The following is a 25,208-nucleotide window of genomic DNA, read 5'->3' on the forward strand; positions in this document are numbered from 1 at the left end:
ACTTAATTTCTTAAATGTCAGTGAACAAAGGTGAGTTTTTTCAAACTGACTCGTGTATGCAATCTCAATGGAGATGAAAGCCCTTTGAACACAATTTTTTTATTAGATCACTTTCTTCCTGGTTTGACTTGATGAATATCCTTAATTTGAAGCATTCAGTAATTAGTCCAGACAAGGACAGTACTGCATTCATTATTAACCTTTACTCAGTATGAACTATTTTGATCTAGGAAGGTTTACATTTAAATATTTCTTTTGAAAAGGTAGTATGTTTGTCCCATAAATTGTCCACGTAGAAAAACTAGATACTAAAACTGTTTAACGCTATAATGCTAATTCTAAATTCAGTCCTAAGTAGAACCTCAACAGTGGGATTAATTTAGGAAAATGAAACAAAATAAAAATACAACATATTGTAGGAAAAGAAGTGTAGCTGTTATTGCAACTTGACCGTGCTCACCACCCACCCTCCGAGCGGCCCCAGCAGAGCTCTGCACCAGTATTGCAAGGCTTCAACCCACTCACCGCTGTAGCCAGGCTCCTTGGGCTCACTCTAGGAAATGACTTCTTTTCACAAAACAGAGCTGGATCTGCTTCTTTGATAACCTTAGAGAAACTCTGCCATTTCTAACCCTTGTTTTCATCACACTTACAGCACAGAAACACTACTGTAAGATCAGGCAGAGCCTTCAGGAGCAAAAATTATTCCCTGGTTGGGTTAGGTCAGATATGACAGGCAAAATGAAAGAGGGGAGATGTCTGCCTAAGGACAGAAGTCAGGCAGACATCTCCCAGACAGAAAACAAGAAAAATGTTGAACAAATTTAAAGAGAAATCTTTGGTTCATTATTTGTCCTCCCAGTAGCCAAACACGCTTTTTTTTTTCCTGACTGTACTCTTTTCATGTTAGCAGGACTATACACTGTCCCAACCTGGTTACTTCAGAACTTGAACAGAGCAGTTATGAATGTACCATATAATGGGATAACAGCTAATGCACATAATCCGCAAGTAACAAAATAGGCAGAGTAAGGGAGATCTTTCTGTTCAGCCTCTAAGAAACCGCAGGGATGCATTGCACTGCTTGCGTACCAAAGAGATGCCAGTGAAGTCTTTCTAAGAAAAGATCTTTGATTCTTAAAAAAATTGCACTACTTCAGCAGTATACTCACAATGAAAAGAGAACACTAATTTGCATCAGCTTTAAACATCTATGTTCTAGTACTACAAAGCCTATGGCTGATAAAGTACTCTTTCTCCTTAGCAATAATTGTAATGAAAATGCAAAGATCTGGCAAGATATTTGCTTCTGAAATACTTCTCTATTACCATGGAGAATTTGGAATATCCACCACTGCACTGGAACAAAATGAAGATAAAGGAGCTTGAATGCTACTATTATTGTTAAGATTTCTTTCTTCTTTTAAAAAAGCTCCGTGGATTTAAAAGGGATAAGAATTAATCACAGAAATAAATCAAATACTGCTGCCAGTAACAGAGCAGGAAGAAGTGTTAAATAAAAACAATAAATACAAATGACTACACACTAAAATAAACACACACACATATATGTATGTAAACATATGTATGAAATTTACATTTGGAAATTAACAGAAGAGGAAAGCACCCGTGGGTGCAGACAATGACAGAAAACTGGAGTACAATAGCAAGAAAAAAAACGCATCTTTCTTCTAAACTGAAGGTTTATCTTCGTATTTTTCAGTGATCCTCTTGAGACAAAGCCCGGATTCCTACAGTAGGAATTACCTTACAATGAGTTCACTTTGGGCAAGCGCTCAAGTAAAAAGTTCACAAGACCAAAAAAGTGAGGCAGGCAACATGGGAGTCCGTGGGACAAGCCTCCATCACACCACAGCATCATTGCACACACATGCAGCAAGTCCACTGCCTGCCTGCCTTACCTCCAAAGATTATGCTTTGGAGATGTGGACTGCACGACTTGGAGCAGGGCAAAGAAGGTGGCAAAAAAAAATAGAGGCTGCAATGATGGTTATTTGGAGAAGGGGCTAAACTTCACCTATTCCCCTTGGGAAGGTGATGCGCACAATACATCAACGCATTTTCTAACAGCATGCCATGACCACCCCTCTGCAGCTCTCCTGCCTGATACTGCAAAGGTTCTGTACTCTGAAAGAGGGACACGTGCACTCATCTTCCCCTGCCAGAGGCTCAATAACCAGGAACCCTCTGTGCCTAGGGAAGATCATTTTGCAATTTGTTACGTGCTTCTCCTCATTGACCACTGAAGCCCTGGCTTTGGATGACCTCGACTTAAATGCTGGGCTAGAAGATCTTGGAGCTCTTTTCCAACCTAGATGATTGATTCCACGATTCTGTGACTTCTCCTGGGGCTGCAGCATCCAGCTGCATTCCTTCATTCCACTCATTCCTGTATGCCATTATTCACCCAGGACTGCCTGCATTTGAGATGAGGAAACAGTTGTACTAGTAACTAAATCCTTAGATAGCTTTGTTATTTTCTTTAGCAGACTTGTTGTAAGCCATCGTTAAAACCTGACTTCTACAGCATTTTCAGCTTCAAAATAATAGCAATCAAATCCAAAAGCTAACTATGTTCTGCTTTATTTTTAAAAACTTGTCTATTTGCTAAAGCCAGAAAAAAAGATAAGCCTCAATTAAACATATACATATATATATATATATAAGGACAGAAAATAGGATTTTATAGAAAACAACAAAAAAGAAAATGAACTGAAAACTTAGAACAGAGAAGATTCTGGAGAAAATGATGTTCTCTTCTAAGGCTCCAGTTATCTCAAGTCTATTCAATGCATCCTATCCCATCCAGCGGAGGCACACAAGATATAGGAACCAAGTCCCAGGAGATGCTCCAGAACCCCAAATGCTCCAAACCTATTAAATGCCTGGATGTCAGGACTTAGACGTGAAACTTTCAGCAGTATCAAAATATTCTGTGAGGGGAAAAAATAGCCTATATGATAATATTTTTGGAAACTATCCTGGCTTAAGCCACTGCTAATCCCCCTGCTCTATTGCTAGCCTTTCATCCCCAGTCCCTCACTGCCCCTTACTGTCAGCCAGCACAGGCTCTTGCATCACTAGGCTGTAAAATGGGTTAGGAAAATTGACCTGGCTGAAAAAATAATTATTCTGGGGCTATTTTTCAGCTGGATCAGTTTCCTAAGCCTCTTTATAGCATGCTGAGAACAGCTGTTGGTGCCAAGGCAGCGAGCAAGGGCAGCACTGAGCAGCTGGGGGCAGGAGGTGAGCTGGGGTAGTCACCACGCAGCCCCCACCAGATACCTCCTCAAACTGCCTCTCTGGAGAGCAACATGTAGGCTCTTTTCAAAGGACCCTTAAAAATGCAGTGAAGGCCACTTTCAGAAAAGAATGCCACCGTCATGATAAAAACAAACGAGCCTGGACGAGAATTTATGTCCCTCAAAAGAAATTAAATCGTTGAGATGAGACCAGCCGACCATCGCACCAGTGTGCCACAATCCCACCCATCTTTTAGACAGCAAGCGGAGCCAGGCAAAACTTACCAGCCTGTAACGCAAACAGCACTCCCTCAAAAGTATATATATTAGGCTTGGACTGGAAGTTGTAAATTTTTTAGGCGGCACAATTCACATGCCATAAGAGGCCTAAATCCACCATCCATAAAGGCAAAACTGAATTTCAGATGCTTAGGTGTGTGAAAGCTAGCACCTATGAAACTACCACTGATTGACTATTAGAGGGAAAATGACTTTTAGAGGGCTCATAAAGTAAGGATATTTAGCTGCAAGCTACTGACAGACATCTCTTACGTAAATCCACAATGCCACATTTATAAGGTAGTTTTATGAAGGATGTAACTTTAAAAATATATAAATTAAAGTAACCACATTGAAACTACCCTGCTGTAATTTTCACTTCGATCTATACATAACATGTTAGATTACCAAAACATTACATAAACTTTTGTATTTTAATGATTGTGGTGAATCATATAGCTCAATACTACAATTATTCTCCACATGACTAGGAAAAGAACAAATAAAACCTGCCATTTACAAAGTGCTTTCAGCTAATACAAAGAAAATTCCTCCCCAGAAGAGCAGACTACTTCTCAGTAAGTAAAACAGGGGTCTTGACAAAGATTAAGAACAGAGAAATGCAACTGATCTCACTGAACAGGAGATAAAAATGCGGTGCCCTATGTAACACAGTATCTCAAAAAGTTTCACATCTATTACATACTTCGGGCTGAATCCAATTTGTACAAGATCCTTTGTACCTCTCACTGTCCCATTGCCTCCTGAGTGCACCTCTATTCTAACAGCCCTGTTACATGAAGGAGCTATTCTTATGTAATTTGGAAGAAGATTTGTACAACGTAAAAGCAAACTATTTCCAAAAACATGACAGAATCTCAGCTGCCCTCTCACTATCCTAATGTATCCCTAAAATAATGCCAAATGCCAGTTCAGAGAGTCAAAAAAGAAAGGAAATATTTCAAAATAACAAATATAAATAATATATTTTGCAAAAGCACATGCACAGATCTAATACATTTGTTTGAAAATGTAATTACAAGCGAGTTGAATTTGATGCAAGTAAAAGAACACTGAATATTATGTAGACATCATTCAAGAGATGCTTAATTCTATGTTTCGGCATGCTACCATCATGTCTGGCAGTCACCAACCACCTGGAATTTCAAGTGGAAGATGACAGTCATTGCCAATTGCATTACGATCCCCTTGTTTGTAGAACAAATTCTTTTTCTCCCCAGATGACACCAAAAAAAAATTTACACGTTCACAGCAGGCACATTTCAAGTCTCATTACCTTTCACTAGGTATTTAGAAACGTCAAGCCAGAGCAATGTCATTTGGTTTCGAATTGGTAATAATTTACCAAATTGCCATTTTCAATCGCAATTTTGCAACACACGTAGAGACTACATTGCATAAATTGTTCAATATAGGTGTTACTTTATCTACACCCCAGGGAGAAGGTCAGCTTTGTTCTCTCCAGAAAATATTCAGTGACTCGGAGCATACATTATTATATTCAGAACTTGACAACTATCACATGGAAATTCATGTTTCTGGTTATATAAAATATATTATGAAATATTCAGCTGTGTTTCTATTGTGCACAACAAAAACAACTAAGTGCCTCATTTCTACATTCTTTTATAAGCATTTTATATGCTCAGTGGGAGGGACAGAAAAAGAACTTAGTTAATCATTAAGCTTTTTCTTTTTAAGAGAAAGCCACGCTGACTGTCCCAATTAATCGTCTGTTGGTGTCACGGAGGAAATCTTAAGGCAATGTTTCCCTGTTTCAGAGTCCTTTATTCTAAACCCTAGACTTTTTTTTTTTTAAATGGAGAAGTATAAAGCTACACTGTATAATCATATTAAAATATGCTTTGAATAGTGGAGAAAGATAGTATCTTTCAGCCTACTAATGCAGTTCTTTCTTTCCAATACAACTTTCTCGGCTGAAAATTAAAAAAAACAACAACAACAAAAACTATTAATGAACTGAGCTCCTTCTAAAGAGAAGATTGCCATGTAAGCTTTATTAAACGTTTTTGAGCAATTGAACGCACCGCCCATTTCACACATTTCCATTTGCAGTTGAACATGGGGGCCACAGGAGGTGTGGAAGAAGGAAGAACTGCTACCACCAACCTATTCTCAAATATGCTATAAGTATTTGCTGGTTGCTATTCCCCATGTGAGCAGAAACCTGCACCTGCGATGGGACTCACTACCCAAATTTAGCCACCTTGAATGTAGCGGCCTAGTTCAAGCAAGGCATGCAGATCCCGGCCACACAGGATGGACACTTTGGAAGGAGTCTCCCAGTCATGATAGGTGGGTGCATTCACTCTCTTCATTGCCTCTCACTTTGCTGAGGAGATACCGGAAGCCTCAACGAATGGCTTATTAGTGATGCTATTACAGATCCTAGATGCATCTGGGGAGCCAAACAATGAGATACCTAAACCACGATGTTATAGTTCCCCTGGTAAGCAAATACTGAGAGAGAAAACTTGCAGGGCGCAAGAGCTTGCAGGTGACCCCAAAGCCCACCATCTCCTGAACCAAAAGGACTGCTGGTCCCAATTGCAGTAAAAGAGGAAAACAGCTCAATTCAAGCTTTCTTTAGTGAAGACATCTCTGCAGAGAACAGATGATCATTCCTCAAGGAATTCCCATTTTAGTAAGCAGCCCATTTTATTTAACATAGGAAATACTTTTCTGTAAATTAGGAGATGGCCTATGTCTTGGCACTACCAGAAGGTCAAGCTGCTAGCCCTACACTAGTAGCCCTAGTCTGCAAGAGGAGTGAAGAGAACAGGATTTTATAGCTGGGTCTTGAGTGTGTACACGCATAAAGTTTCTCAATAACTACTTTTTTAAAATCTGAATCTTTCCCCTCTCATAAGAAAGCTATTTTTTCTCCCTTTAACCCTGGCTGGAATAGATCTGATAACGTGTTGGTAATACAATTTTTAGGCTGCCAACATTCCCCTACCAAACTACTTTAGACTTGCCATTCTTTTTACCAGCCTATGTAGATATCCCCATACCAAAATTCGAACTTAGGTCAGAGAAGATATTTTTTGTCTTTTTAAAAACTACGCCACAACAGAAAGCACTCTAATACTAGATAAAGCTCAATTTTATTTTTAAAATTATATGAACAATGACCAAGACACATGTCTAAAAACGTCAATCTAAATTTAAAAATGTCTAAATATCTAAAAATTTCTAGAGTTTGTGTTCTTGACAGTTTCTACAGAACTGTGCTCCATTAAGTTGTCCTGTAACCTTCTTCATACTATAACTGATTGGTAGTTCTTTTCATGGGAGCAATGTGTTAATAGCATTGTCTTATACTCCTCTTTACTACGTTACATCCACGTAAAGTGCCTAATTACAGATTGCAGAATGTCTTGTTTCCCTTATTTCTTTGGTAAAGGCAAGATTTTCCTAGTTGTTTGGTGTTTACCCTGTGTCACTTTCAATATAGATTTTAAATTACACAAATAGGTCTTTCAGATTTACTCAGGGCCTCATTTTCTGCTTGGTTGTACCAATGTAAATGAAGAGGAATTTAATTAAATAAAAATATAATTATAGTGATGGAAAAATTAACATAACTAAATGAAAGAAAAGCCAGTTCACTTTTTTTTTTTTTAAAGGATTCCTTTTATAAATTCCAGATTCCTATGCTCATAAGTCCTTCAGACAGCCAAAGCTGTAATAACAATGATACATTTGCATGGAAAAAAGCAGTTTTTTAATGCTCACAACATATGGCCTTTTTTTTTTTTGTCCTCCCAGGAAGAATGTATCTGCGCTGCATTTATTTTTCTATTTGTATAGTAGTAGCCATAATTAATATTCATAATATTATCCTGTATTTATAGAAGAGACTGTTTGCACATGTGAGACCTCAAGGAATCATAAAAGCTCATTCATTTTATAGCAGCAAATCTTAGAATGAAACACTGTCTCCCTCCAGCAGTTTTGGACGGTGTTACACAACCAAAAAATGTATTTCATTGTTTTAAAAATACAGGTATAGGGGGTGATCAAAGAAGTAGAGAGAGCATTTAGAAGTCAACAGACAAAAACAAAGATGGTTTGGACAAGTTTGGCCTTTTCCTCTGAAAAAAACTGCAATGTTAATTTATTGATAGCAACTGATAAAGACGTTCAAAATGAAATTAAATTGCTCTAGCATGAAGTCTTACTTTCATGCTCACCAGTAGGAACATCCTGTGGCTTTCCAGCTGTCATGAGCAGGAAAACATTACACTTACAAAACAAGAATCTTTCTTAAGGCCTCTTACTGAAGATGCTTGTTCAAGACTGCTTTAAATATATGGAGTGAAAAAAAGGCCTTGTTTCTAGTCCCTCCTCCTCAGCTCTGCACTGATGGATGTTGTTGCTTAAGGGTGTAACGGATCCAATGACTTGGAACAACCACTATGTCTGGTGAAAATGACTCATTTCTGCAAGCAACTTTAAAGTTCAAACAAAGTACTACCTAGATAATGGCGGCTGATTGATTTCTACAACAATAAATAGCAGAAATGCTAAAAAACCTGAACTTTGCTCAGATGAGCAGTGTGTGCGGCTCACTCTTCCCTTACAAGCTCCTCTACACATCCCTGTGCTGCAGTAGATCGTCTTCCTCCTGTGCCAAACAAACTGCAGACAGACTTATGCACTACCTTCCTGCAGGCAAGATATTATTTATACACTCACACATACGCATACAAACACACAGATTGCATACAATAAATGATTGTGATAATGAGTGGTCTGAGCAACAAGGAGGCATGGAGGGTCCGCGCAAGAGGAGCACTAGCATTCGGGCTGGTTACGAGCAGGCCAGGGCGGCCAACGCATTCAGTTCAGTTCTTAGGAGCTGCTTCCAGCACTGCATTGTAATTTTCCTATGAGGAGACAAGAACCAAAGGTCAGACAACAGGACTTGGTAGAACTGCAGTGCAAATCCCTAAGGGCTCGTTATTGTTCATTTGTTACCGAAACCTAAAAGAAAGGCTTAGCTCCAGCATACGGCGTCCTACTGAGCACAGACATACAGGATTATTGAATTTATGCAACTTCTTCTCTATGCTGTAAAATGTATTAAAATAAACATATTCATGTAGTCTTCTTCCTCCCCTCTTACCTCTTTCTCTCACACAAACTCAAAACAGTACTGAGCAGAAAAAACAATAAGAGACACCTTTATCAGCCTCAGCCATCTGTGTTCCTTTAGTCTGATCCAAGTATTTTGGCAGGCATGTGTGCAGCTTTCTCCTACCCAATATCATCCTGCCCTGCAAAGAAAATGTTCACTCCCACTTCCTCCTCTTTCCACCAGCGCACGGCTCAAGCAGCCGTCTAAATCTGTCGATTGCAGGACTTGAAATTAGAAGGCACCGTTGCTTACGTTTAATTAATTACGATCTGAACACGATCACTTAGCCATATTCTGAGTAACTGCAACCCCACTCAATAACACAACGTAGAGAAATAAACAGGTGATAAAAAACTGCAACTTACGGCGCTGATCATAGGACTTATTTGGTGTTAAGAAATGTATATGTAAAAATAAAATAAAAGCTGACTCCTGGAAAGCTAGAAGTACATGAGTTAAGAGGGGTGTTAGAGAGGGAAAAAAACATGGGAAGAAAACCTCTACTTCTTTTAAGATCATCGCTACCATAAATTAGTTTCCAGACAATCTGACATGACCCTGCTGGGGTTAAAATCTGGATTTTCATTAATTTGTTCACTGAAATCATAAAGGCTCAAATTCTTTTCTCAAACCAGACAGACATAAAAATTTTATTTAGCACCTTTCAAAGGGAATAGAAACATGCTCACAAAAAAGTCATTTAAATAAATGCACAAACAAAAATACAGGTCTCTGAAGAATAAGAGTGCAATAAACTACTGAGTTTGTCTTCTGTTTCTAAACAGCCTTGTAATTGCAACATGTCTCCATATTTCAGACAGTGTGACATTTTGATGGATTAAAAAGATTTGTTGTATTGAAAAGCATAAAGAATGTGGAATGGGGAAAAGCCCCAGGAATCCCAGAGTGTAATATGATACAAGAAAACCCCTATGGAAAATACAAGCTTTAAGCACATACACTGCAGACATGTGCCATTGTTCAGGCATTTTATTTTTTCCTCCAAACTATTTCAGCAGAATTCTCTTAATTTATCAAAAACGATCCAAAAGGAGTTGACATGAAAAGCCCTCACCTCAGTTTTCTCTCTAGTTCTCAAAGGAACAATTTACCTCCTGGTACACTGTAAGGGAAACATAATCACATATTTCCCCATATACAGTGCTTGTTGCAAACCTACACCTCTAGCTTGAAATTCCAAGTAGTAAACTTTTTTTTTTCCTATATCCTATGATATGAACTTGGTATTTTCTTTCTCCAGGTGCTATTGGATGCTACACATCAAATTATTGTTTTGATAACCAATTGCTATAGCTGAGTTAAGTTTAGCACTATGTAGATCTGGATGCTATATAAATTAATTTGGCATAACCAGGTTATCAACTCTGTGTACAGGTTAAAAAGGAGACTACAGATTTGGGTAGGTGAAACATCATGTATGCATTCTTTGAATTAACAGCTTTCTCCTGAATTCTATTTCAAGAAATGTTGCAACTACCAAAACCCAAACTTGTATACTGTTCAGTTAAAAACCCAAAGATGAGTAGATGTGTTTGCTTAAAATTGTAAATTACTCAACATTGTAAACTAATATTTTACCTGTGCATATTTTAGACAAAAACACATCTTGAAAATGCTTCAAAGGCTTTAAAAATGAATTTACCTGCAAATGAATCCTGAAGGGAAAAGCCTGAAATGATTTTAAAACTAAAATTACCACTCATTAGCACAACTCACTAAACGAGAATTATCCTTTGTTCATTCCTCGCTTCACAGTAGACATTAAAAGCACATGAGCAGAAGTATCAAAGCAGAGCTGTGCATCAGCTTGGAGCAGCTTCCCCCCTGACACCTGGCAAAAGACCCTTGGCATGATTCCTAACCCAGCTCCCGAGGGCAGGAGGTGCGCCAGGGTACTGCCATGCCCAGCTCTGGTCCTGCTCTGCTCTCCCAAAGTAGGGTCAGGAACGAATCACTCTTCCTTCCCATTAGTGAGGGCAATTGTTACTCTCTGTACTAATAAGCTGTCCCATAAAGCATAGATATCCACCTAAGAATCTGGAAATGAGTCAAAACTCACTTGTAAGACACTGAAAGTTTTCAGCTTATCGGTTTCCTCAATGCTAAATAGAATCAAGCAAGAAGTAGATGGCATCCTTAATCCTCAAAAGTTAAATATAACATAGCAGTGAAAGAGAAAGATTACAGATGTGCAGTATTAAACTACATAGAAACTTTTCAGAAAAACAGTATAGCAGCAAGAAGATACAGGGCCCAGCAGGCTGCGCACTCCAGTAGAGCTTCCACAGGAGGCAGGAGCACTTGACCTCCGGCCAGGCTGGAGCAGTAGGCCCCAAAGGCCCAGAAAGACACCTACCAACATCAACCCTTGAAGCCGGAGCTTTACTGTTCTCTCTCATGCCTTCCATTTATCAAAAACTACCTGAGTTCAGGTTTCTGGGGACGTACTGCACTGCAACGCAGGCCCACATGTGCCTCACCAAAGACAACATACGACAACCTTGGTCTGAACCTTCGTTGTGTATCTTGTACCAGAGGTACTATTACTGAAAAATGTGTCCTTGATTTTTAGGAAATTCAGAAGGTTAGTAATACAAAGATGAGAAACTGGAATATAACCAAGTTGCACTGCCATGTTCCCCTTACCTATTAGACACTTCTGTATTTGTGATGGCAACTTGGGGCTTGACTCTTGCTTGACAGAGGTCTGAAAACAGTACAGGTGGATGATACAGAGAAGACTACAGTGTTGCTTGAGCCAGTTTAGTTGTTTTCTAAGCACCTCCAACTGAGCAGCTGATGAGAGAATTATTTTGACACATGCATGTACATGCATATTTATAGGGGAGTATAGTTAGCTAAGAGACTAGAAAATGTGGATATCTGAAGTCAAGGATGTTAGTTTTGTGTTAATGCTGATGATACTTCACTTACTGGTCATATGGCACATCTCAAATTATTCTCATTTGTTTACTCAATACAGATCCGTGAGAAAAATCCTTTCAGGTTTTATCTTTATAAAAGGATGCTAAACACACCACCCACAAGGAGATAGACACAACCCACCTCTCAGAGATGATCCCACTGTGGCAATCACAGGGGACAGACAGTGAATGCCTTCCATCACATGAGCAACCTGCAGGTGGTAGCCAGTAGACCTTGCTCATTTCCTGGGCACCATCAAAAGGCAACCTTTATATGGACCCCTCTGCCATCAAGTTATCTCCAAGATGCTCTTTGATTTTCCCTCTCCAGACCAACTTCATGGGGGTCTTAGGAGTTAGTTTCCCTCACTTGGCTGCTGCAGGGAACCCAGACTTGGCTGGGGATGCCACCTCCAGGCTAGAGGGTAGAAAGAGGGGGAAGGTGATACACCATTAGAAGATGGTCCACCAGCAGCAGCCCACAAAGCTCCTTCCATTTGTCTGAACCTCATGGGCTGCTGAATGTTTGCAACAGATAACACAAGCACAGTAACCTGTTTGTAGAGCTGGATGTCTCCAGTAAACATAGTAGAACCATGGTATACCAATTCAAGATCGTTATGTCAATACAACAATAAATAGCCTACTAACAGTGTGTACACACATGAAGATTGCAGAATATGAAATATTAAGGCAAATGCTTGTTCTCAATACTTTTTGCATAGCTGTTGGCACATAAATTACCACTTCATAACAGACTCTTTGAAATTCCTTTGCATTAACTAATGTAGCTATATGTATTTTTACAGTATAATCAGAGCTATCAGTTTCCATCTGTTCTACTATCCTTTTGGTATGCTATTGCTCTGAGGAGGTAAACAAAAATAGATCACTACAAAAACAAACCTGGGTGACAGTCTAGACTAAGTGATCTAATTAAATACAAGATTTATTAGAATAGAGAGAAACATCATAGTAAAACAAAGACACAGTTTCCCAACATATCTAGTATTATTCTTGGCAAAGTGAAGTAAGGCTATAAATTTACTGAAACAAATCATACGATGTACCATACTGATCTGGCACCACTTTTCCTGACTAAATGTTAAGAAAAGTCTTTGTTTTACTTCAATTTTCTTCGCAGTAAATTTTGTTTCTAATTAGAACCCTAGAGTATTAGGGCTTGTCCGCACACAGGTTTTGCACAGACATAATTACATGGGTAACAAACCAAACTGAGTTAACGGTAATGCTACTCCCTAGTCTAGACACAGCTAAAACAAACTATACTAGTATAACTATGTCATGCTCCAGAGTTGCTTTGATATACACAAAACAGGCACTTTGTTATGGGGAGGGAAAGAATAGCCCTTGGAGTGGTGTTTTAACAACATTTGGTCCCGACCTATAAAAAAAAAAAAAAAAAAGAGAGAGAGAGAGACCACAAAAACATCTGAAGCCTCTTTCCACCAGTCAAAAGGGTAAAAACCATCCTCTGATGAGGTGCGGCACTTGCTGCTGCTTCAAAGTTCAAGATACACTCAGGAAACAGGCAGAGACAGTAACAAAGATTTAAGGAGCCAACAACAACGTAGTCTTACTGCAGCAAAGCTGGGGATGAGAGCTGGAGACACCAAGAGGGCAGGCATGCTGAGGTGCCTAAATTCTGAAGTTCTCCAAAATGAACAGCCACGGATTGTTTCACAGAACACTAGCATATAGAAAGAAACCTGCACTACATCATGTTGGGGGGTATCATTTTACATGGAAAAGGACTTGCTAATTACCATCACTAGAACCTAAGAATCATTCAGAGATTTGTATGAAGAATTTAACACTTTGCAAAAATAAGCACACGAACGTTTCACACTGGTTGTGAGCCATTATTTCTAATGTTTGCATTAGAGACACATGAAAAATATTTTCCATAATAAAGAATGTTGTTTTTAAAGTCTAGTGATTTTTAACATAAAAATTATGAAGTGACCTCACATGCAAAAACGCCCCAAAGCTGCAAAAATAGCAAAGAAATTAGAAACTCTAGATATTAAGAAAATGTAGAAAGGCAGAATCATTAAAGAAATGAGAGAAGATTAAAAGCTTTGAACTGAAACCCACTAATTGGTTTGGAACAGTTTTCAACATAAGTCACATCCATCTCACACTAGTTCAAGGAGAACTTATAGATCCCTTTTTTAAGATCACTGCAAGTGACAGCAATACCTTTAGTTACAGATTTCTCAGCATCAGTAATACCAGCACTAGGGAAAAAAAAAGGGGGGGGGGGGTTGGAACTTGGACAAGAAGGCAGATTTTCATTGTTTACTCAAATGTTTCATAAGTAGTTTCCTTTGTCAAGCTACAATTAACATGCCACGTATCATTAAAGAATAAAATGACTTATAAATAGTATGAATACAAGGAGTACTCCATTGTTCCCATTTGCACTGGTAACTACAGAGACATGCCAGATAAGACTTATGTAAAATGGTTCAAATTCTCTAAGTTTAAAGCCCTCCATCCTTGGCCAGCTCAGTTATAGAAGTAACACCTTCAATGTTTTGCTTGCCCTACCAATTCACACCTTTCCCTGCCTGGAAGAGAGATTAGGTCTAGGCCACAAGCAACCCTGGCAGTTCCTACACATCTCTGAAGCAGCCCCGAGTCCAAACAGGAGGGAGACAAGAATGTTCCTATGGCTCTGCCTGCATCTTCTCCAATGTATCCTGTCATTCCTGCTTAGCATCACTTTCCTTTCCACTGGGTTTCTGGAGCTCTGCACAAGATGCATGAAACAGAGGAGATGCTTTTGAAGCCCTCCATCTCACTCGAGCAAGGACCCACGTGGTGCTGCAGTGACCCAGAGCTAGCTAAGCCACAGCACCTAGTCTGGGCCGAGTCAAAAGCCGCACAAACTAATTACACTATGCAGCTAGGGTTTTATGGCTGTAGCTGCAGTTCAGAGTCATGGTAAAATGTGCTATGATTTTCTTTCCAGGGGGAGATGGCTACGCATTCTGCCTGCCTCCATTAGTTTCCAGACCTTTACCATGCCAGCAGTCTGCCTTGGCTGAAATCCCCATATCTTGCCTGATAAAAGGACTGAACTAGTTCAACACCCCAACTGTTACCCTCTCACTTGTAACACACATGACAGACACGTTAGCACCACTGGTCCCTAGCCAGCTCATTACTCCTCTCAAGGAAACTGCCCACTTAAGGGTTAACCATGCAAACTAAGATTCTGTCTAATTCTGCTTAATCCTGAGTAACATGGCACAGATAACAGTATTGTCCATAGGTTCCTAACATACACCACACAACTGTTTTGGAAGGCAAAACTCAATATAATCACGTGCTTTTCCAGTGATACCCATATACATTAGTCACTCTGTAACATATATAGGATCATGATGGTGAAACCCTCATCCCCGCTGGAAGAGGTTAAAAGAGATTTTATGTTGGAAAGCCAGGAGAAAGGAGCTAAGCAATTGTTTTTTTCTTTGTTTTTCCAGCACGAGTATGTTAAAAGACATAAAATAGCAAACAGAAGGGCTCCCTTCAGGACACCTACATTATTTTTCTCTCAGAGAAGAGCAATGCACACCTAATAACTAATACAAGTGGGGCAAAAAATAAGATTGACCACAGCATGCTTTCATACAATGTCAAATAATCTGGTTTGTCACTGTAGATTACACAGAAATAGGCTAAGTCAAAATAATAAAGCAGCTTTCAAATTTAATAACTATCCAAAATTACACAAATTGGCTGTAAAATACAATGGAATGAGCATTTGTTTTCCTTGCAAATCTCAAACTATTTAGTACTTTGAACATAAATGTTACCTCATGACCTGCATTTTCCAAAAAACTCACACTTCTCTTTCCATATGGCAATAATGAGCACAGAATTATACACAAATATGAAACCTAAGTGCTAAAAAATCCACAAACTGTAAATCATAGAATCATACAGGTTGGAAAAGACCCTTAAGATCATCAAGTCCAGCCATCAGCTAGCACAACCAAGTCCACCACTAAACCACGTTCCTAAGCGCCACGTCCACATGGCTCTTAAATACCTCCAGAGATGGTGACTCCACCACCTCCCTGGGCAGCCCGTTCCAATGCCTGACCACCCCTCCCGTGAAAAAATTCTTCTCAATATCCAATCTAAACCTCCCCTTGTACAGTTTGACACCATTACTGTATGTCCTGTCACCTCAGAAAAGAAACTGAGATAAACAGTTCTTAGCTTTTTTTAACTGGTTTACTGAAAAGAATGCAAGTCTACACTTTCAGCTGCTTTGTGTTCAGAAGGGGATTCAGCCAATGCATAGCTCTTACCTTGGACCCTCTCTTCAGAAAGGGGTAGAGTACAAACCGGATAGCTATGCAATGAATGGCTCTATAGTGAGATCCTATAGGGAAAACCCCAGGGATGGATGTGAAAGGTGGGAGAGACTTTTTCAGCTGGAGCACTGGGTAAATAATTTCAATATAGTTGATACTACAAAAAAAGAAAGAGATTAATGATAGAACCTAAAAAAAAAAAATCATACCATTTCCCAAGGACAAGGATTCAGTTATAAAATAAGCAGTTTCATGCAGGCCTGCTCTTCTTAGATGATGCCTAGTCACTGCTTTGAAGCTGCAAAAATCTCTATTTCACACCAGGTGTCTGCCACCCAAAACCATTCCTAAAGCCTAAGTTAGAAAAAAGACTGAATAACAACTTGCTGCTGCTGCTTTCTTCCCAGATCTCAACAGGGACGTTCAACACTGAGTGGCTCCAAGTGCTCTCTGGTTCACTCAGATGCCACACTCTAATTAGGATGATGTCTGGCACTGGGGCAAAAGGTGCCACAGGCAGGAAGAATGGGAAGTTGTTAAGCATAACCTATTGCTGCTCCTTCCCTCCTTCTTAACCAGATCCAGCAGCAAAACAACATGCTGTAAGAGAAGGAAGAAAGATAATGCACAACACTCAAGGTTTTTCTCATAACAGCTATCTGCTTAAAAACCGTCAGGTATTGTGATACCAGCCAGACCTATTATGCTTTGTCTATGTGTGTAGAAAAATGCTTTATAACCTGCTTCTCACAGGGGAATCCAAAATTGGTCAGTCCTCATTTTGTCATGTAAATGTCAAAAAAGTTGAAGACATTATGTGTGAAAGAACACTTAGGTTTTGTGGCTTTATAACTTCTACAGGTTCATGCATGTTCAATATCCCTCATCTGTGTTCTGTGAGCCATCACCATAAAAATCAGAACTGAAGGAAAACATTAAAGCTTCTGGATTATAGAACTGATGCATAAAGACTGTAGCATGAGTGCATTTTAAGGTGGGTTTTTAAAGGTAAAAGATACTGGTCATGTACTTGGGTATCGGCTGTTTCTTATAAAAGACTGGCACTAAACTCTAAGACTGTATCGAGCACACCCATTTCATCAAACCACTGTTCCAGTGAGCAAAAAAATTAACATCCATAAGCAACATGGAAAAAAGCTGCGTTGCTTATTCAGCACCCACTGACAGGCAGCTTATGCAAGGAATTTTACTGTAGTAGTGCTTGTTCAAGTGCAGGACAGCAAAAACCACTGCAGAGAAATGAAATCAGTCAAGAGAAATACTGCATATGGTTATGCTTTTTAAGGTTGATAGCTGATTATAATTTATAATATATTTCTAAAGAAGCACTGTACGCTAATTATGTTTGGGAAAAGACGCATTTAAGAAGCTATAAACATGTAAGTAATAATATGAAATCCTAGCTCCCAACCATTGCTTTCAATATTCTTTACAGAATAAAACATTTGTTTTTGATTTCAGGAGTGGTTTGTATTCAACAATGTAAAATTTGTTTAAAGTTTCAATAGTTGTTCTTTTCGCTGCTCACCAAATATTCATATTAAATACTTTTACAATGTGTGAGCCTATTGCAACCATAGGGTCTCCTGTGAGTCCCCCTTCAGTCAAGAAACTCTTTAGTCATGTGGGCAGACTCCAAACTGCAGGATCGCGATCCAAATGCTCACTGACAAAGGCTTAACCCTTAAAATAACTGTCCATCAAGACAAAATATAACTTACTAATAACTCAATTTTTATCGGTTTTTGCTTTTATCTTTTACAAATTGCTAGCAGGGATGCAGGCACCAGTGTGACAGGAATCTTCCCATAAAAACAGCATACTATATAAACCAGCAGCAGCAGTCAAACAGGTCATGTTCAGATACACTTCAAAACAATAATCAACAGCAAACAGCACACATGCTGCTGAGATAAACTCACTCATACACACTGAGAAATCTTTGAGTTCTGCTCAGATTCCCGGTCTGACAACAGTGCTTTACAGAGCATCAATCACTGTCAGGACAGGATAATCAGGTTACGTACCTATACAGACCATACTTATAGTGCAGTAAAAACAACAACAAAGTGACAATTAAGATAAAAAGCTACAGCTGTCAAGCAAGAATTAGAAATATCCCATCTGCTAAAATCAAAAAAAAAACACCTTGGTGGCTCAAGACAAAGACATAATTCTGAAGTGGAAATATAGATGGGATAACACCTGGGACACACGAGGCTATGCAATACTGAGGTAATGGGCTTAGTTGGCGGGGGAAATGGTTGAACCACCGTACTTCCAGCATCCCCCGCTGGCTGACACACTCAGTGGTGCCAGACCCAAACTTCCAGCGAGTGCAAGTTAAATGACTCATAACAAAGCACAGAAGGCATCTCCATAACATGGTGCAAGCTAAACCAAACACAAGGCTCCCTTTCACAACAGGCCTCCCAGTCTTCATGTGCAAGACGGCAAGAATGGTGTAAAATTTCAGCTCTGTGACCCAATTGCCATACTCCGTGGCAATTAAAATACTTGTACTTCACTGCTGATGTCTCAAACCCATTTGCTGTTCAAGCTAGTGATATAGAGCACATCTAAAGACCCTCGAGTCAAGGCCAAAGCAAATTGCTTTCTGATAAGTAAAGGTGCCTGCTAAACTGTTACTCTTTTCAGTCTGTCACACCAGAGAAGAGAAACAAGAGCATTTTCATGCTCATCTGTGCAGGTAAAGAAGTAACGGTAGATTAGAGATGCATGTGGAGATCTGTCTGAGGGGCTTCACCAGGAAAACCACAAGGCAGGGGGAGAATAAGCACATCCAGGCTGGAGACACTAAATGAACTGTTCAGAGAGCAATCCCCTCCTGGCCAATCCTCAACATCTTTCATTACTGTAATCATGACAGTATTTCGGCTGTAACTCACATAGGAATAGAAAGACTTAGAATAATTAATGATTGCTAAAATGAGAAGGCGTGCAAAACTCACAATATGCCTGCAATTAAAGCTTTCAGGACCTAAACCATTCAGTACCCGAAATGTATTTGGCCAATGCTGTGCCCATGGTAGCCAAATTTGAGCACTATGGCAAATCCTCTTTGAAATTCCTAGAGAAGCAACTTCGAGGAAAAAAAAATAAAGTTTGAAGTATACAGGCTGAAAGGTTCTCTCTAATTAATGAATCAGTAGACTTAGCATTCAGGTGTTCTGCTGTGCACTAATATTCATAAAATACTCAACTAAAACCAAATCCATTAAACAGCTTATTTAGAAAGCAAACACATAAATAATAACTGAATAGAAGCTATACCTCTGCTCGCTGTGTGCGGGGCAAAACAGACGATTTTTCAATGGCATAAACATCCACCAAGTAGAGACGTGCTCCTTGCTCCCTGTCCAAAATGGCAGCAGTCTGGATGACACCGGTATGGCGCCCAATGGTGAAGAGGCGCCCCAGGCTCTTGTCTTCGCACCGGACGGACACGATGTAATATTCCACCTGGGCCTCAGAACCCCGCGGACTAGCCGCTTCTATAGATATCACGTTTGTCCCAATAGGCTCGCCTTCTTTTAAGATAGTTATGTATTTTGGCTGTGTGAAAATAGGCCCATCAACCCCTTGCAGAATTATAGTCATTTCAGTGGTAGATTTCCTCCTTTCGGGGCCAAGATCCGTGGCAGAAACTATAAGATTGTATATGAGCTGAGAGGGCACCAAAGCTGATGCTACTCTTAGGTCTCCGCTATAGCGATCCACAATGAAGGTTTCAGTATCTCCATTGATTATTTCATATTCCACCTCTCCATTGGCGCCCTCATCAGGATCTGCAGCAATAATTGTCGTTAGGATTGAACCGATCACAACCGAAGGGTCGGCTGCAAGAGCGTTTTGCGATATGAACACAGGAACATTGTCATTTTGATCCGTCACTAAAATGGTCACGTTCTTCAAGGCAAATCGCCTGGACTCCACAGGAACAGCCTGATCAGTGGCTTTGACTGTTAATTCAAAGAGATTAGCAAACTCCCGATCTATTTCAGCATTGGTAAATATCGTCCCTCTGACTTCATCTATACGGAAATGATTACCTCTTGGCATCTGTTGAATGATTGCATATGTCAACTGCCCATTAATATCCGCATCTGGGTCATGAGCAGTCACAGAAATGACAGAGCTACCAACAGGAATGTTCTCAATAATAGATTTAAAAATGTCCCCTGGAGGAAAATTAGGAGGGTTGTCGTTAAAATCCCTAACATGTATTACCACTGACATCGTAGATGACCGTGGTGGCCTTCCGTGGTCTTTTGCTGTTATATTTAGCTTATACAATGACTGCGTCTCAAAGTCCAATTTCTTTGCAAGAAAAATACTACCAGTGTTGGGACTGATACTAAAGGTCCCGTGATTGTTTGTCCCTGTAATGCTATAATGGAGGTCAGCATTGTCACCAGAATCAGAGTCAGTGGCAGTGACAGAGGAAACAAGTTCACCAACTCTCATGTTTTCCAAGACATCCACTAGCAAAGTTGATTTAGGGAAGGAAGGACTGTTGTCATTCTCATCCAATACATCAATGCTCAACGTGCAAGTTGAACTTAGGGAAACTGCTCCAGAGTCTACTGCTTGGATGACGAGAGAATATGATGCAGTAGCTTCATGATCTAGCTTGCCTACTAAGGTCACCTGGCCTGTGCTACTATCTATTGCAAACTGTTTTTCTTCATTTCCCTTGATTACAGAATAGTGAATCAATCCATTATTCCCTTCATCAACATCTGAGGCGGAAACCCTCAGAACCTGTGTTAGATTTGCTGCCAATTCTGATATAGTAGCTTGGTAGAGATCTTTCAGAAATTTGGGGGCATTATCATTGATATCTTTCATGTAGATTTGTACAGTTGCCTGATCCTTTAGAGGCTTTGGCAACCCCTGATCTGTTGCTATTACTGTAAGACTAAATACCGCAGCTCCCCGCTGTCTCATAAGAGCTTCCCTGTCAAACTGGTGAGTGCTTCTTATTTCTCCAGTTACCGTGTTCAGCTCAAAATCTGGTTGCATATGCTCAAATGAATACCTGACTTCACCATTTGGCCCAAAGTCTTTGTCTACAGCATTTATTTTACCCACATATGAACCACCTCTCTGCTCCTCTTCAAAGTAAAACACATAGTTGGTACTGTTGAACAATGGCCTGTTATCATTTACATCCTCCAGAATTACCGTAACATTCACGGTAGCATTGAGCGGTTCTACCGCCCTATCAGAGGCAACAACCAGTAACACGTATCTTTCCTGAAGCTCACGGTCCAGTTCACTCTTTATGTACAGCTGTCCATCTGGGAAAATGCCAAAGGCATCCCCAGTATTTCCTTCAATTATACTATAAGCTATCTCACCATTCACTCCCGAGTCTTTGTCAGAAGCCTGCACCTTGAAAAACCGGGAATTCACAGGCTCTGACTCCAAAATAGTAATTTCATAGGAAAGCTGGTCAAACACAGGAGGGTTATCATTCACATCATGGACAGAGACAGTCAGGATAAAGTTAGAGGACAGCTGTGGCACTCCCATATCCGAGGCCAGGATTTCAACCTGGTAAGACCCAGCATTTATGTCCAGTGGTCCTATTAAGCTTATGGCACCTGTTTGTTCATTGATTGAAAACAAGCCCTTTGGGTTTTGCTTAAGGCTGTAAAGAACCATGCCATTAACACCTTCATCAGGATCAAGAGCTTTAGCCTGGAATACGGTATGCCCAGCTTTCCAGTTTTCAACCACATTTACACTTTCCACCGCGTGAATGAAATGCGGAGAATTGTCATTTAAATCTTTGACTGTTATATTGACCAGGGTGTCTCCAGTTATCGCCCCACCACTAGCCACCACTTTCAGCTGGTAAAACGCTTGCTCTTCTCTATCAATAATACTGGCTGTGGTGATCTGCCCCGTCACTCTGTTGATGGTGAACATGCCCCTTTGGTCACCTGTTGTAATAAGGTAACTGATATTGGTGTTGAGGTCCATGGTGGAAGCAAAAACAGTACCTACGTGGTAACCCAGGGCAACATTTTCAAATACAACAAAACTGTACATGCCCTGGCTGAAAACAGGTGGATTGTCCTGAGTGTCCAACACAGTGATGGTGACAATGGCCTGGTTCTGTGACTGCAGATGACCACCATCAGTGGCCACAATCTGCAACTGGTACGCAGTTTTCTCCTCCCTGTCAAGAGCTATTTTAGTTGTGATGACCCCTGTCTGGCCATGGACCTGAAACCTGGAAGTATCTCCAGCTGAGATACTGTACTTGACAGTCCCATTGGGTCCCAGATCAGGGTCAGTGGCAGACACTGTGGTTACATAGGTTCCAGCTGGCTCATTTTCCTGGATATGGGCAAAATACTGGACAGGATAAAATACAGGGCTGTTGTCATTCACATCCAGGAGGCTCACGTTAACCCGAGCTACTGAAGAAAGGGGAGGAGAACCCAAATCAGTAGCCAGGACCTGCAGGGAAAAGTGAGCCTGCTCCTCCCTGTCCAGCTGTGAGATGGTGCTGAGCTTGCCCGACACCGGGTCCAAGCGAAAGATCCTGCGAGGGGACACCAGGGGCGGGCCAACCGCTGCCACTGCTGGCTCAGCTTCCTGCAGGGAGAAGCGGACAGTCCCATTATCCCCCAGGTCCCCATCTGTGGCGCTCAGGACCAGCAGCTCAGTTCCTGACGGGGAGTTTTCAGCCAGGGACACCTGGTAGCCCTCAGGCTGGCTGAAGCGAGGCTTGTTGTCATTGACATCCAGGATGGTCACCACCAGCTGCGCGTAGGAGAACTTGGGCTGCACCCCCTGGTCACGCGCACTGATGTTGAGCACCACCTCAGAAGCAGTCTCCCGGTCCAGCCCGACGGAGGGGGACACACCTACAGTGTGCCCAGCGGTGCCACCCTCGGGGCCAGCCGTGGTGACCAGCCCGCTGTGCTCGCTGATGCGGAACCAGCCGAGCTCGTTGCCCGAGACAATGCTGTACTTGAGGTTGGCATTGAGGCCCGAGTCGCGGTCTGTGGCGCTCAGGCCCCGCACGTAGCTGCCCAGCGGCACCTCCTCACTGATGTTCACCCTGTACACCGACTGCCCGAAGACAGGGGGGTGGTCATTAATGTCATTCACAAAGATCACCAGGCTCGCCACCGACGAGCGGCTCACAGGAGCCGCCACCACCCCATCGGAGGAAAGGGAAGAAGTGGGGGACCCCAGGGGTGGCGGCGGGGCCCCGTAGTTATCAGCCACCGCCACCGTCAGGTTATAGGCAGGGATGCGCTCCCGGTCCAGCGCGGCTGCTACCTTGATAAGGCTGAGGTTGGGTACCTTGCTGCTGTGCACCTCAAAGTGCTGCTGCTCGTTGCCCGCCAGGATGGACACGGAGATGTTCCCGTTGGCAGCAGGAGAGTCGGCGTCACTCACCGTCAACAGGGCCACCACAGTGCCAGGGGCTGCATTCTCGTCCACAGAAGCAAAGCGGGAGGTGGCCGGGAAGTAGCGGAACTTCACCCGGGGCTCGTTGTCATTGACGTCCAGCAGGCGGATGAGTGCCTCGGCACGGCCACTCAGCGCGGGCACCCCCCGGTCCGTGGCCTGCACCGTCAGTGAGTACTGCTGGCGTGTCTCGTAATCCAGGCGCTCCCGGATGCGGATCACCCCGCTCTCGGGGTCCACCTCGAACGGGAGGCTGCCAGCCCCCTCCCCACCACCGCCGCCGCCATCACCTCCTTCCAGGCGGTAGCGGATGTCAGCATTGGTGCCTTCATCAGCATCAGTTGCTGCCACCTGGAGAACGCTGGCCCCCACTGGTGCATCCTCAGGAACACGTGCCTGGTAAAGGGTCTGGCTGAAGATGGGCGGGTTGTCATTGATGTCCTGGACGGTGACGTTGACCTGCAGGTACCCACGGCGCCGGGGCTCGCCCTTGTCCTCCACCTGCACCAGCAGTTGGTAGGTGGGGGTGGCCTCACGGTCCAGCCCACCCCTGGAAACCAGGTGCAAGAAAGCTCCTTCGCCGCTGGGGTTGAGGGTGACGTTGAGCCGGAACCGTCCCTCCTCGTTGCCAGCCACGATGCGGTAGGAGCTGTGGTCCACGCCGTTGGTGCCGCTGTCAGCATCAGTGGCCGTGTCGAGGATGAGCTGCCGCCCGCTGCCCGTGTCCTCCTTGAACGTCACCACGATGGAGGGGTCGGGGAAGACGGGCGCGTTGTCGTTGAGGTCGAGCACCAGCACGCGCACCTCGCTGGGGTAGGTGGGCTGGCTGGAGAGCACCACCAGGTCCACCACGGCGCTGGCCAGGCTCTCGCGGTCGATGGTGGCGCGGGTGTGCAGGGCGCCCGACGTGGCGTTGATGGCGAAGAGGGCATGGCGCTCGCTCAGCCGGTAGGTGAAGCCGGGCCGGGTGGCGATAGTGCCCACCCAGGTGCCCGCCGGCTGCTCCTCCAGCACCTGGAAGACCTGCCGGGGCTCGGCGGCGGCGCCCAGCGGCAGCAGCGGCAGCAGCAGCGGCAGCAGCAGCGGCGGGGCCCCGCGGCCGGCGGCGGGGCGGCCCATGGCGACCGGGGGGGCGCCGCTCGGGGCGCCTTCCCTCGCTCCCTCCCCGCGAGGCTCCGCTCGCCCTGCCCGCCCGGCGCCGCGCTCAGGGGCCGCGCCGCTCCTCCTGCGCCCGCCGCCGCCGCTCGGGGGCCGGGGGCCGGCCGGGGGCTGCGCTCCGCATCGCCGCTCAGCAGCGGCCGCCGAAGCTCCTCAGCAGCGGCCGCCCCGCCGCCTCTTCCTCCATGCCCGGCCCGGGCGCCCAGCGGCGGCCCAGGAGACGCTGCCGAGCCCCCGCCGCCCCCCGTCGGCTCCGCAACCCGCGGCCGCGCCGCCCGCTGCCGCTGCCCGGCCCCAACTTTGCGGCGCGTTCATGGACCCCTTCCCTCTTGACGCCCGGGACCGCTCCCCCCCGGCCGCCCATTGGCCGCCAGGCGCCGAGCAACGCCTCCATCCCCGCCCGCTGCCCGCCCGCTGCCCGCCCACCGCACGGCACCTGGGGCAGGCGGGCACCGGCGGGGGGGGGCACGGCACGGGCAGACCCGCCGGGATGGGGAACGGGGGGACCCCGGGACACGGGTGGCGGGGCGGCCGGAAGCGCTCC

General features: G+C 43.2%; 1 protein-coding gene across 1 annotated transcript in view; it reads right to left on the bottom strand.

Annotated features, from left to right (window-relative positions):
* Positions 1-24,628, bottom strand: part of FAT4 (FAT atypical cadherin 4) — a 142,963-nt gene extending 118,335 nt beyond the window's left edge. Inside the window, 1 exon segment of the mRNA XM_040555450.1 lies at positions 19,343-24,628. Within this exon segment, the coding sequence (XP_040411384.1) occupies positions 19,343-24,625 (5,283 nt within the window). The 5' untranslated portion in view covers positions 24,626-24,628.
* Between the last annotated feature and the right edge of the window lie 580 nt (positions 24,629-25,208).

Source organism: Cygnus olor, chromosome 4 (assembly GCF_009769625.2).
Source record: "Cygnus olor isolate bCygOlo1 chromosome 4, bCygOlo1.pri.v2, whole genome shotgun sequence".
NCBI classification, from domain to species: Eukaryota; Metazoa; Chordata; class Aves; order Anseriformes; family Anatidae; genus Cygnus; species Cygnus olor.